This window comes from Barbus barbus (assembly GCF_936440315.1).
Source record: "Barbus barbus genome assembly, chromosome: 42".
NCBI lineage: Eukaryota > Metazoa > Chordata > Actinopteri > Cypriniformes > Cyprinidae > Barbus > Barbus barbus.
In genome coordinates this window covers 12,480,863-12,496,081 of record NC_136720.1, presented here as the reverse complement: position 1 = coordinate 12,496,081, position 15,219 = coordinate 12,480,863, and the positions used below count along the sequence as shown (strand labels likewise).

At 37.9% G+C, this 15,219-nt stretch overlaps 1 protein-coding gene across 1 annotated transcript in view; it reads left to right on the top strand.

The window, feature by feature from the left end:
* LOC306861831 (uncharacterized protein) overlaps positions 1-15,010 on the top strand; it is a gene marked incomplete at both ends in the record, with an annotated part of 28,066 nt that extends 13,056 nt beyond the window's left edge. The window contains 10 exons of the mRNA XM_079404316.1: positions 3,198-3,563; positions 3,656-3,961; positions 4,055-4,318; positions 6,267-6,530; positions 7,905-8,168; positions 9,546-9,809; positions 11,301-11,564; positions 12,423-12,719; positions 14,410-14,501; positions 14,651-15,010. Coding sequence (XP_079260442.1) covers positions 3,198-3,563; positions 3,656-3,961; positions 4,055-4,318; positions 6,267-6,530; positions 7,905-8,168; positions 9,546-9,809; positions 11,301-11,564; positions 12,423-12,719; positions 14,410-14,501; positions 14,651-15,010 — 2,741 coding nt within the window. The remainder of the gene's footprint in view (positions 1-3,197; positions 3,564-3,655; positions 3,962-4,054; positions 4,319-6,266; positions 6,531-7,904; positions 8,169-9,545; positions 9,810-11,300; positions 11,565-12,422; positions 12,720-14,409; positions 14,502-14,650) is intronic.
* Positions 15,011-15,219: the final 209 nt, after the last annotated feature.

Genomic DNA, 15,219 nt, shown 5'->3' with positions numbered 1-15,219 from the left:
GGGAGTGAATGTACAGTGCTCCACCCTCAATTGAGGTGCCCTTGAGCAAGGCACCAAACCCCCAACTGCTCCCCGGGCGCAGCAGCATGAATGGCTGCCCACTGCTCTGTGTGTCTGTGTGTGTGTTCACTGCTGTGTGTGTATTCACGTGTGTGTGTGTGTGTGTTCACTGCTGTGTGTGTATTCACGGTGTGTGTGTGTGTTCACTGCTGTGTGTGTGCACTTTGGATGGGTTAAATGCAGAGCACAAATTCCGAGTATGGGTCACCATACTTGGCCTCACATCACTTTCACTTTTTAACAGTGAACTTTCACTTTTTTTTTGTTTTAAATGAAATGTAAATTAGGTCAATTAAAATTCTAGTCGGTAAGTAATGTGTTTATGGCTAGAAATGTGCTTGTGCATTACTTTGTATGCTTAACATGTGTTGTAGGTGTTTGCAGTAGAGATTTCAGCATCACTCTGCCACAGAAGATTAAAGCTCTCAGTGGATCCTGTGTGATCATAAAATGCAGATTTGAGATTAAAGGGGACCTATTACGCCCCTTTTTACAAGATGTAAAATAAGTCTCTGATGTCCCCAGAGCGTATATGTGAAGTTTTAGCTCAGTATACCCCACAGATTATTTTTTACAGCTTGTTAAAATTGCCACTTTTGTAGTTATGAGCCAAAACGCGCTGATTTGAGTGTTGCTTTAAATGTGAGTGAGCTGTTGTTCCCGGAGAAGACAGTCTTTACAGAAAACTACTCGGTTTCAAAGTCGGTCATCTGATTATACTGTGCATAATACATTTGCGTTTATGAATTACACAGACGGGGAGCACGACGAGATAAAAATAACAACATAGCTGGTCTCATGCCATCAAAAACTTTAGAAGTCCCACTTCTGATTATAAGCTCGACAATTTCAAGCGATCGACTCACATTGCTTTCATATGCAACTTTTAACTACCACATTCCTATTCATGATCATTCTGACTGCATTTGAAGGCAGCATCAGTGAAAACACACAGAGACAATGATAGCTTTAGCAGTTAGCCTTACAGAGTGCCAAGAGGCTCTTTCAGAAAACAATTTGGAAAACAAATGCATGATACTTACTTTTTCTGGAGCTGACGTTCGTGCACGAAGCGTTGGTATTAATTCCTACACATATAGGGGACGTTACCGATTTTTTTCCGGGATATTTCCTTCGAACATGAAATTTAACCACAGTGTCCTCGGCTCAGATGAGGGGAGATTATGGCGACTCCTATGTTCATTAGTGCATCCCAAAACACAACACTTGTAAAGCCTCTTTGGCGCTGACATTGTATATATCTCCAGTAATGATGGACCTCAGCTTCTGTGTTTATGCTAACAGGACAGAGAGTGTCACAAATGAGGGAGAATCTGAAACCGCTCGTTTGGAGAGACAATGAGTTGGTGGATTTTTAACATTATAGGCTGGTTGTTTTCACACACTGCGGCCACACAACTGTGTTCAAACACCTTATAAAAGTTATTTTTGCATAATAGGTCCCCTTTAAGAAACAATATGACAAATACCTTATTGAGAAAGCTGCTACAGGATTGTAGTTCAGAGATGGAGCTAATGTGTTTAACTCTAGAGATTTTAAACTTTGGTCTATTGTGACATAATAATAACGACTATAAAAATGTTGGGACAAATTTAAATTGTATAGTTTTTTGCAGCAAAAGACTTTACAGAAATGAAATGCAAGGATCTGTGTGTAGAATGCATGTTCCTGCTGATCCAGGAAGTACTGGTGTGATCTGATGAAAAAGGGAAGTTATAGTAGATCTGATGCCAGTCAGTAGATTATGCTTCAGATTCTGTTTCTGCAGCACAGCTTCAGTCCGTCTATAATCAGCAGCAGGTGTTACAGCTGGACACTTGGGATCTAAACAGGAGATTCCCACACTTTCTGCCCTCAGGAAGGTCAGATTCATTTTCTTTTACAAATCAAAATAAGGTCTTTATATTTAGTCTTTTTGCTATTTTACTCCCATTACATTAAAGCTACACTCTTAAAAATAAAAGGTGCTTAAAAGGTTCTTCACAGCGATACCATAGAAGAACCATTTTTGGTTCCACAAAGAACCATTCTTTAAAAAAACACCTCTTTCTTACCTTTTTATAATCTGAAGAACCTTCTTTTGCCACAAAGAACATTTTGTGAAACAGAAAGCTTCTTCAGATGTTAAAGTTTCTTTATGGAACTATTTAGACAAAAAAGGTTCTTCTATGGCATCGTGAAGCACCTTTATTTTTAAGAGTGTAAAACTAATAGACTCATTCAATATTTACAGATACTGTCATATCTATATCTCATTATTGTTATAAAGAATATGTTATATGGACAATTTCATGAAGCATCTAATAAAAATGCCATGCATAGAATATTTTGATGTTTTAAGTGGTTAAACATTTCAGTTAATATACTGAAATAATAAATCATGTATACTGAAATATTAAAGTAATGGGCCAGGTTTCAAGTGTCTAAAACAAGAATTCACAGAGGAAAAAAAGTAATGTTTGCAACCAAAAAGTAAGGCAATGTTTTCAATAAACCATTAATATTGATGTAAAGTATGAAAAGTTATTTCCTCCTCCTCGAGGCACTATATTTGTCAAAGATCATAGATTTGTGCAAAAACTCTTGCATCGTTTTACTTGAAAGCAAAGGTGATTTTCATGTTGCCAGTGCTCTCGCAATCTTAAAGAAATGTATCTTAATCACGGAAGGTGAGAAATGAGCCATTCCTAAATATATAACATAACAGAATTTGTGCATAAATTATGTGTGGGGGTGGGGGGTGGCTCAGTTTCTTTCTTATTTGCTTTTTACCTTTAGGTTGATGTTCCTCATTGAATGAAAGGATGGACATCTGGACAGCAGAGAAACTAATTCTACTCTGTTTTCTGTTGAAAGGTTTAAAGTATATTTTGATTTATAGATTAATAATAATAATAATAAATAATTCCAGAGCTCCTTTCTTGGTATTTATGGTAATTTATTTAATAATTTCTTACGTTTTACGTGACTTGTAGGTGTTTGCTGCAGAGATTATAACATATATTACAAGAATATAAAATTTTTCATTTTAATTGAAATGTTAATGAGGTCTGTTTGTAAACTGAAAATCCTAATCAATAAGGGTGTTGCATGTTTGTGTTGTGTGTGTTATAAGGTGTTTACTGTACAGAGTACAAAGTCAATCTGCCAGAGAAGATTGAAGCTCTCAGTGGATCCTGTGTGATCATAAACTGCACTTTTGAGATTGATAAAAAACATGACAAAGACCTCACTGAGAGTGATGCTACAGGATTGTGGTTCAAAGATGGAACTGAAGAGAATACACATCAAGTGTTTAACTCCAGAGATCCCAAACCTAATCACTTTAACGGGAAAATAACTGGAAAACTACATGAGAAGGACTGCACCACTGTCTTTGATAATGTTAGCTCAAATCACAGTGGTAAATATTACTTCAGGATTAAAAATGAAGATCTGAAATACACCTACATAACAAACACCTCCACTATAAATGTCATTGGTGAGTGATTTGAGCCTTTTATTTATAAACAAATGTGTTAAATGAGGGTTTTAAAAGTTGCCATCATTGTCATTTTACTTTCTCTATTTCAGACTCTCCTCCCAAACCCAGAGTACAGCTGTATGTGGAGCAGGATCAGGAGGAGGTGTTGGAGGGGAGCTCTGTGAGTCTGCGCTGCTCTGCTGAGACTCTCTGCTCCTCTCCTCCACCAACTCTCACATGGAGCTCCACTCCCAGAATCCCCCTCAGTGAGAGCAGCAGACTACAGGAGCTCATCTCTGATCTGAACTTCACTGCTACTCACCGTGAGCATGGAGTCACTTTCACCTGCACTATAACCTACCAGCTACAGGACAAGAACAAAACAGCACAGGACAGTATCACAGTACACATTCAGTGTAAGTGAGGCTTTGTGATGCTTTTTAGTTTTGACTCGTGAATCATATTATTGTGATTTTTATTGTGAGGACCTGAATTTTTTCCCCCTTCAGATTCCCCTAAAAACACATCAGTGTCTGTGGTTCCCTCCAGCTCTGTGTTGGAGGGCAGTTCAGTGACTCTGATCTGCAGCAGTGATGCAAATCCAGCAGTGAACTACACCTGGTCCAGAGAGAGAGAAGGACAGTTGGAGCAGCTGCAGACTGGAGATACTCTTACCTTCAATAGGACCGACCCGACACACAGAGGCTGGTACCACTGTACAGCTCAGAACCAACATGGCGTCCAAAACTCATCAGTGAAGCTGGACATTCAGTGTGAGTAATACATAACAGCCAATTTTACCTCGTCACATTCATTAGCACCTTAAATTAAAAAAAAAAAAGATGAAAAAAAAAAAAAAGAACTGTTTCAGTCCTGGATGCTAATTGCAGGTTTAGATCTTCAGAACAGTTTATCTGGACTCTCAAGACAGTCTCAGTTATATGTCTTGCAAATTCACACTTACAGTAAATGGCAGCTGATGCAACAGATATTCTTCACACATTCTTTCATGACAGTGTTTTTTTTATATAGCATGTAGCAGTCCCTTGGATCCGAGAGCCTCGACTGATGCGTGAGGTTTTCTTAACTTCACCACAACGACAATGCGACGTATTCAATCAGCATCTTTATTCTGTACATCTTGTAGCGACTCACAACACCCCACAGCATCGTGAAAACTGTTTTAACACATACAAATTACAAATTCATAATTCAAACATAGACTCATAAACATGTTGAATTGCATAAACATCCCAAGTAAGCATCACAATAGGTTACATTACACAAACATTCAAATATTTATTTTATTACAATCAACATACCTTGCTGCGATCACCAAGGAATGCAAATCAAATAGAATAATCCTTTCGTCATCATCAGACGTGAGTCGAATTAACTTCAAAGTGACACAAAATATAAAATCCACATTAAAACAATATAGGCTCCAACAATCCGCGTCTCACATTCGCGTCCACCCGCCACCTTATTAAGCTCATTAGTCCACCTGATCACTACTGTGTCCAAGAAGAACAATTTCAGCATGAATATTCATGACTTCCGGTTTCAATAGGTAAACACGCGCAGAGTACAAAACATTAAAGATACAGAAAATGTCAATCACGAATCAAATCACCTACATCATTATTTCATAACACAATTCATCCATACTTTCTATACAAGGAACATAATTACAATATTTCAAATGGTCCCTTACATAGCATTTACTCTCACACATTCCTAACCAGTGTGAAGAGGACAGAGACAGTGATACAATAGAGATGTTAATAAGCGGCATAGTTCACCTATTAATGAATATTCCGTCATGATTTAGCCTCCCTCATGTCATTTAGAATTCATTTCTTCTGCAGTACACAAAAGAAGATATATTTTTATTTTTCTCATACAATAAAAGTCCATGGTTTTTTGGGAGAACTGTCTACAGCAGAAGTATATATACTGTAGAGTCCCAAAAATATGTTTGAACACTCGTGGACACTTCATCCACACATGTTGTCTGAATATTATTGCATTAGATAAACAAAATATCAAACCAAATGGTCTCTTTGAAATGAATATTGTTAATGATATTTAATGATATTTTATTAATGATATTTTATTACCTAATGCAAACCCATTAAGTGAAGCTTACATCTAAATACTTTTTGGTGCCACTGTATATGTAACTGCCCAAAATATTATCTTCCTTAGATCCCTTATTTAAACACTTATTCCAAAGGTACTTTGAGGCAAGCCATTTCATTCGGCAGCCATTTTTGAAATGCCTTTCGGACAGCTATTTCAATCGTGCAAGTACAGCTCCTATCTCTTTGAAAAGGGGAAACATCAAATTCTTTAAAGCTGTTCACCAAGCTAATGATTATATTTCATTTTTGAAATCACCAATGAAATCTGCCAACAACCGTATCATGAGTTTTGTTTCTTATGATCAAATAGCTTTAAAAAAGTGCTTTGAGCAATGCTTATGTGTAGTACTAACCATGTGTCTCAGAATGTTGATTGTTTCTGTATCAATCGGAGCTTTTAGTGGCAGCTGCAGGGACGCGATGGCTTTCCCAGTCATTTTTTCCCAATCATTCTGCTATATTGCATGTTGCACATTCTCCCATTCATAAGTAATAAGAGCACACCGTCTTTGTATATCTAAAGTCTTTGGTTATTCTTTCCCAATCATATAATCAATAATTTATCTTTTTTTCTCAGATGCCCCAAAAAACATGTCAGCTTTAGCGATTCCCTCCAGCTCTGTGTTGGAGGGCAGTTCAGTGACTCTGACCTGCAGCAGTGATGCAAATCCAGCAGTGAACTACACCTGGTCCAGAGAGAGAGAAGGACAGTTGGAGCAGCTGCAGACTGGAGATACTCTTACCTTCAATAGGACCGACCCGACACACAGAGGCTGGTACCACTGTACAGCTCAGAACCAACATGGCAGCCAAAACTCATCAGTGAAGCTGGACATTCAGTGTGAGTAATACATAACCAATTTTACTTTCTCAGATTCTTTCTTAGCACCTTACTCAAATATAAAATGGATTGTTTCAGTCCTGAATTCTGATTGTAGGTATTTAGATCGTCAGAGAAGTATATCTGGACTCTCAGGGCAGTCTCGGTAATATTTTGCGAATCCACACAGTAAATGGCAGCTGATGCATCAGCACAATAGTTTGAATAGATATTCTTCACACCTTCTTTCATGACAGTGCTTTTTGCAGCAGTTAATGTGACACTTTCCTAACCAGTGTGAAGAGGACAGAGACAGTGATAAAATAAAGATCTTGAGTGTTAATAAAAGCCATAGTTCACCCCCAAAACATTTATATTCTGTCATGATTTAGTCTCCCTGTATGAATTTCTTTCTTCTGTAGAACACTAAAGAAGATATTTTGATTTTACTCAATTAAAGTCAGTGGGTTTTTGGGAGAACTGTCTCTTTAAGACCAGAGCAGAAGTGTATATAATGTATAGTGGTCCCATAAGATGTTTGAACACTTTTGGAGACTTCAGTTACACTTACTGTCTAAATATGATTGCATTATATAGCAAAATATCAAATGCTTTAAAATGAATGCCACGTGTTTTGATATTTTGTTAATGCAAACCCATTAAGTGAAACTTAGATCCCTTCCCTAGATCCCTTATTCAAACAGTTATTCCAAATGTACTTTGAGGGAAGCCATATTGAGCTGCCATCTTTGAAATGCTGAACAAGGTTATCTTTCCCTCACAACCAAAATACCCTTCTTTGGTGACATTGTTTACTCAGTGGTCTAAAAAATAATATGACAAATCCTTCTCGAGCAAGTCCTGTGCAGCGTGGGCATGCTCTTGCTCTCGCTCTGGTTGATGTGTGTTCGCGCTCTTCTGGGAGAAGTGGCCATGACATCATGTCACTGTTACCGACGTCATACAGGGCCATACTCATAAACTTTCTGAAATTTATGCGAACTCTGAAGGAATGTATTTGGCACAGAAATTCTCTGTCATACGTCCAACTTGTTTTTCGAAACTTTGAACACGTTTAGCATGAGAATCCAAGTGTATATAAGTCAGAATGCATGAAATAGCATTAGACCTCCCCTTGTAAAAAAGCTTATTTTTCAGGATAGACCAGCTAGTGCGCATGTGTCTCAGAATGTTGATTGTTTCTGTATCAACTGGAACTTTTAATGGCACCTGCAGTGACGCGATGCCTTTCTCAGTCATTGGCTCTTTTATGTAGAAGGTGGGATTTATGTAAGTGCACTGTAATTTCTCTCAAAGTAATAAGAGTGCACCGTCTTTGTGCATCTAATGTCTTTGGTTATTTCTTCCTAAATAAATCATTTATCTTTTTCTCAGATGCCCCCAAAAACATGTCAGCTTTAGCGATTCCCTCCAGCTCTGTGTTGGAGGGCAGTTCAGTGACTCTGACCTGCAGCAGTGATGCAAATCCAGCAGTGAACTACACCTGGTCCAGAGAGAGAGAAGGACAGTTGGAGCAGCTTCAGACTGGACAAAATCTTACCTTCAATAGGACCGACCCGACACACAGAGGCTGGTACCACTGTACAGCTCAGAACCAACATGGCAGCCAAAACTCATCAGTGAAGCTGGACATTCAGTGTGAGTAATACATAACCAATTTTACTTTCTCAGATTCTTTCTTAGCACCTTACTCAAATATAAAATGGATTGTTTCAGTCCTGAATTCTGATTGTAGGTATTTAGATCGTCAGAGAAGTATATCTGGACTCTCAGGGCTGTCTCGGTAATATTTTGCGAATCCACACAGTAAATGGCAGCTGATGCATCAGCACAATAGTTTGAATAGATATTCTTCACACCTTCTTTCATGACAGTGCTTTTTGCAGCAGTTACTGTGACACTTTCCTAACCAGTGTGAAGAGGACAGAGACAGTGATAAAATAAAGATCTTGAGTGTTAATAAAAGCCATAGTTCACCCCCAAAAAAATAATATTCTGTCATGATTTAGTCTCCCTGTATGAATTTCTTTCTTCTGTAGAACACTAAAGAAGATATTTTGATTTTACTCAATTAAAGTCAGTGGGTTTTTGGGAGAACTGTCTCTTTAAGACCAGAGCAGAAGTGTATATAATGTATAGTGGTCCCATAAGATGTTTGAACACTTTTGGAGACTTCAGTTACACTTAATGTCTAAATATGATTGCATTATATAGCAAAATATCAAATGCTTGAAAATGAATGCCACGTGTTTTGATATTTTGTTAATGCAAACCCATTAAGTGAAACTTAGATCCCTTCCCTAGATCCCTTATTCAAACAGTTATTCCAAAGGTACTTTGAGGGAAGCCATTTCATTGAGCTGCCATCTTTGAAATGCTGAACAAGGTTATCTTTCCCTCACAACCAAAATACACTTCTTTGGTGACATTGTTTACTCAGTGGTCTAAAAAATAATATGACAAATCCTTCTCGAGCAAGTCCTGTGCAGCGTGGGCATGCTCTTGCTCTCGCTCTGGTTGATGTGTGTTCGCGCTCTTCTGGGAGAAGTGGCCATGACGTCATGTCACTGTTACCGACGTCATACAGGGCCATACTCATAAACTTTCTGAAATTTATGCGAACCCTGAAGGAATGTATTTGGCACAGAAATTCTCTGTCATACGTCCAACTTGTTTTTCGAAACTTTGAACACGTTTAGCATGAGAATCCAAGTGTATATAAGTCAGAATGCATGAAATAGCATTAGACCTCCCCTTGTAAAAAAGCTTATTTTTCAGGATAGACCAGCTAGTGCGCATGTGTCTCAGAATGTTGATTGTTTCTGTATCAACTGGAACTTTTAATGGCACCTGCAGTGACGCGATGCCTTTCTCAGTCATTGGCTCTTTTATGTAGAAGGTGGGATTTATGTAAGTGCATTGCAATTTCTCTCAAAGTAATAAGAGTGCACCGTCTTTGTGCATCTAATGTCTTTGGTTATTTCTTCCTAAATCAATAATTTATCTTTTTCTCAGATGCCCCCAAAAACATGTCAACTTTAGAGATTCCCTCCAGCTCTGTGTTGGAGGGTAGTTCAGTGACTCTGACCTGCAGCAGTGATGCAAATCCAGCAGTGAACTACACCTGGTCCAGAGAGAGAGAAGGACAGTTGGAGCAGCTTCAGACTGGACAAAATCTTACCTTCAATAGGACCGACCCGACACACAGAGGCTCGTACCACTGTACAGCTCAGAACCAACATGGCGTCCAAAACTCATCAGTGAAGCTGGACATTCAGTGTGAGTATTACATAACAGCCAATTTTGCCTCGTCACATTCATTAGCACCTTAAATAAAAAAAAATAATAAAAAAAGGATTGTTTCAGTCCTGGATGCTAATTGTAGGTTTAGATCTTCAGAACAGTTTATCTGGACTCTCAAGACAGTCTCAGTTATATGTCTTGCAAATTCACACTTACAGTAAATGGCAGCTGATGCAACAGATATTCTTCACACATTCTTTCATGACAGTGTTATTTTTTAATATAGCATTTACTCTCACACATTCCTAACCAGTGTGAAGAGGACAGAGACAGTGATACAATAGAGATGTTAATAAGCGGCATAGTTCACCTATTAATGAATATTCCGTCATGATTTAGCCTCCCTCATGTCATTTAGAATTCATTTCTTCTGCAGTACACAAAAGAAGATATATTTTTATTTTTCTCATACAATAAAAGTCCATGGGTTTTTTGGGAGAACTGTCTACAGCAGAAGTATATATACTGTAGAGTCCCAAAAATATGTTTGAACACTCGTGGACACTTCATCCACACATGTTGTCTGAATATTATTGCATTAGATAAACAAAATATCAAACCAAATGGCATCTTTGAAATGAATATTGTTAATGATATTTACATTACACATTTACATTTACATTTATTCATTTAGCTGACGCTTTTATCCAAAGCGACTTACAATTGCTATATATGTCAGAGGTCTGGAGCAACTAGGGGTTAAGTGTCTTGCTCAGGGACACATTGGTGTCTCACAGTGGATTCGAACCCGGGTCTCTCACACCAAAGGCATGTGTCTTATCCACTTACGCCATCACCACCCTATTTATATATTTAATGATATTTTTTCAATATTTAATGATATTTTATTAATGATATTTTATTACCTAATGCAAACCCATTAAGTGAAGCTTACATCTAAATACTTTTTGGTGCCACTGTATATGTAACTGCCCAAAATATTATCTTCCTTAGATCCCTTATTTAAACACTTATTCCAAAGGTACTTTGAGGCAAGCCATTTCATTCGGCAGCCATTTTTGAAATGCCTTTCGGACAGCTATTTCAATCGTGCAAGTACAGCTCCTATCTCTTTGAAAAGGGGAAACATCAAATTCTTTAAAGCTGTTCACCAAGCTAATGATTATATTTCATTTTTGAAATCACCAATGAAATCTGCCAACAACCGTATCATGAGTTTTGTTTCTTATGATCAAATAGCTTTAAAAAAGTGCTTTGAGCAATGCTTATGTGTAGTACTAACCATGTGTCTCAGAATGTTGATTGTTTCTGTATCAATCGGAGCTTTTAGTGGCAGCTGCAGGGACGCGATGGCTTTCCCAGTCATTTTTTCCCAATCATTCTGCTATATTGCATGTTGCACATTCTCCCATTCATAAGTAATAAGAGCACACCGTCTTTGTATATCTAAAGTCTTTGGTTATTCTTTCCCAATCATATAATCAATAATTTATCTTTTTTTCTCAGATGCCCCAAAAAACATGTCAGCTTTAGCGATTCCCTCCAGCTCTGTGTTGGAGGGCAGTTCAGTGACTCTGACCTGCAGCAGTGATGCAAATCCAGCAGTGAACTACACCTGGTCCAGAGAGAGAGAAGGACAGTTGGAGCAGCTGCAGACTGGAGATACTCTTACCTTCAATAGGACCGACCCGACACACAGAGGCTGGTACCACTGTACAGCTCAGAACCAACATGGTGTCCAAAACTCATCAGTGAAGCTGGACATTCAGTGTGAGTATTACATAACAGCCAATTTTACCTCGTCACATTCATTAGCACCTTAAAGTCAATCATAAAATGAAGAGTTATGACACTATTACTGTGTTATGATCCAATAATAGTGTCATATTAAAAAAAAAATAATTATCTTTATTTAGCTTAAGACCAAATAATAATTAAAAAGCCTAATTTTATTTTCAGTTAACCTTACCGCATTGCTGTTAATTCTGTTTTGTTTAAATGCAGGGGCAAATTTAGTGCTAGATTTTTGAGTCCATTATATTGTAGCTTCAGACCTTCAGACCAGTATATCTGGATTGTTTTACAAATGCAAGTGGACAAACAGAGATCACAAGTGTTAAAGATCATGGTGACAATTAAAGTCAGTGGGGTCCAAAGCAACATTGCACCCATTTGACTTTAATTGTATGGACGAAGAAGTGTTTTTGGAACACAAAAGAATGACGTGCACTCAGTTTGGATTGTCATGAGAGTCAGTACATGATGCCAGTTTTGGGGAAACTGTCTCTTTATGAATAGGGCAAAAATGTATATATACAACATGTCGAGTATTATCACATTAAATAACAAAATATCAAACCAAATAGCATCTACTTTAAAATAAATTCTGTTTTGATATTTTGCTACCTAATGCAAATGCATTCATATATTTTTATGTAATAATTGGCCCACTGTATATGTACCTGACAGAAATATTAGCTACTCTACATTTCCCTGTAAGCCAGTTAGTTTTCCTTCATCAATCTAGCAGCAGTGATGCAAATCCAGCAGTACTGAACTGTATCATTTATCACTGACAGGAGCAGAATCATTACAGTTATTCTGTTTTTCTCATTTTAATACTTTCAGATGCCCCTAAAATCACTCCATCCTCCAGCTGTAGCATAACGGACGTAACTGTGTGTTTCTGTGAGGCTGATGGGAATCCCTCTCCTGAACTGGAGTGGCATCTGTCTGGACGTCCTGTCACTAACTCTTCAAACACGTTCATCAGTGAAGACCGACTGAGCAGCACAGGCTTGAGGAGCTCCATCACTCTACATCAGTCTCTCACACACACATCCACTCTGCAGTGTGTCAGCAACAGCACTCATGGCACTGCAAGTCAGCTGTTTCATTTGGTTCATGTCACTCTTCAGAAGTCAGGTAACATTTATAGGCATTTGCTGATTTTTAAGGTTTAATGTTTAAAGTATTTACAGATGCATCATCTTATACACCATTATTTATATTTTATATTTACATTATTTTAATACAGCTCCATGGTTGTTGTTCTTTTCGAGTTTTTACATCAGCAGGGCAAAGGATAAATGCTTAATTCTTCATTACCTCACAAATCACACACTTTTATGTAAATACCTGTATGAAAAGCTGTAAAAGAGCCTTCTTTTTGCTTAAATATGTGCTTTTTTGCTTACAACACAAACCACTTTGTTGTTACTGACCACAATACAAACTGGTTGCTCATCTCATTATTCTAGAGAGAAAGAGCAAGTGGAATAACTAGCTTTAATAGAATTAAATGCTTTTATTTTGAATTCTCTTACTGGTTCTCCAAAACCTTTTTTTTATTATTATTATTAGGTTTCCATCATTTCTCATTTTTGGTTGGAGCAGCTGGTGGGGCTACTGTGATGATGATCTTATGTGGCATTTTACTTATCTATGCAAGGTACGTTCACATTGGCCGAGGTCACTATTAGTCAACAACAAAGCCATAGAACTACACAGGGACCTGAGTAGTTCACAAAATTTTTGAGGTTTTTGGAAAATGTTGAATAAATGGGCTTTCTAGGGCAGATTTTATCACGGTTATAAACTGTCCAGCTGACAGTTTGATTACTTAAGCCAAGTTTCTCACCCTTTACAAAGAAATAATCCATAAAAAAGATTAGACACATGACTAGAGTTCAGTTAATAAAAAACGTTTAGATTATTTGCAGTTGTACTGGCCGGTGGCCAAGTGCATGTTCAGTGCTGTTCGCAACAGCATTCAACTGCAAACCACTTACAGTATGGTAGCATAGAGCTCCTGCACTCAGATTTGAGCATAGCTTGTTTGTGCAAAAAGAAAGATTTCAGTGGACAGGGCAATTTGAAAGTATTAATAAAGAAACATGAATGGAGAAACTAAATAGCAGAATGTGCTTGACATTAAAAGGAAGTATTAAAAGTGCAATAAGCCGTGGAAGAGAACTGAATCTGCTGACAACGTGGTTTCTCTGCACACACTCCAAGCGGAACACTTACAACAGTGGTTCTCAATTCCAGTCCTGGAGAACCCCTGCTCTGCACATTTTGTATGTCTCTCTTATCTGACACACTCATTTCAGTTCATGGATCTCTCTCCTAACAAGCTGATGATCTGAGAGTTAAATAAGGGAGACATGCAAAACGTGCAGATTTAGGGGGTCCCTAAAACTGGAATTGACTTACAAGACAAGACTTCGGTTGTGTGCAGTGACGTCACAATGATATGTGTTCTAAAGATTTCTACCTTCAGTCTCATATATCAGTTGAATTCAAATAAATAATAAAAGATTCACTGTGAGAGAAATTTGACAAAAGACCTGTGTTGATGAGTAGTCATATAAACTAGTCTAGCACTGTGCGTTGTTCTTTACACATTCACTCACTCATACATATAGAACTCTGAAGAGGATTTATGCTTATTAGGTGGTAACTAAACTTGTGCCTTTTTTTTTTAGAGAAAAAGGTTCCCATCCCCTGACTTTAGCAATAATCAATTAATGTCAACTCAAAAAATTATTTGCCCCAGTCCTCCACCCTATGTTTGTCAAAATTCAAATCCATACATGGGTGATGTTTATGTCAGTATTTTTTGATCATGGGCACATGGAAATATTTTTCAGAAGAGAAAGCCACACAAGACAAGATGGTGGCCCTGGACTCATTCTGACTGACTGGGTGAGTTCCCTCGAAGAACATTATTAATTTTCAAATAATGCAACTTATGTTAAATAAATATCAAAACATACTCATTTCATTGTTTTAAAAGCAGAATATACCACAGCTCTCCTCTGCTGCTTTGTTCATCTATTAATGCTGTTTAACAGGAGGATGAGAGTGGCCCTGTTTATGCCAATAACACTATGCTGTTACAAAATGAAGCTTCCACCCAGAATCATAAAAGACAACCCCTCCATTATTCCACCATTGACTTCACAAACTTCCAACCAGAGTCAGACGAGATCAGGGGCCTCTCCTCGCTGACAACTGAGTATGCTGTGGTCCGATGTTATCCTGGTGGAGTATCAGAGGCAGAGAGCTCAATAGGAGGTGATCAGCCCAACAGCAGCATCTCAGTTGTAATGAAGTCTGAGGAAAATCAAACCATACTAGAGCAGGAGGCAAATATTGGAGAAGTGTTCTCCCAGCCATCAGAAGATAACACGTATGAAAGTATCACCATCTGAGCTAGAATTGCTCACACAATCAGTGTTTTCCCATGTAATTACAAAGAATGTTGACTGGAGCTTTAAAGCTTGAAACAGAAGCTAAAGGAACCATAAAAGCAAAAATGTCATACAACTTATGTAATATATATATATATACTATGAGGGGCCGTACAAGCCATAATTCATTCTGGTGCTGTCACACACATACATTCTCCTTTCACACACAT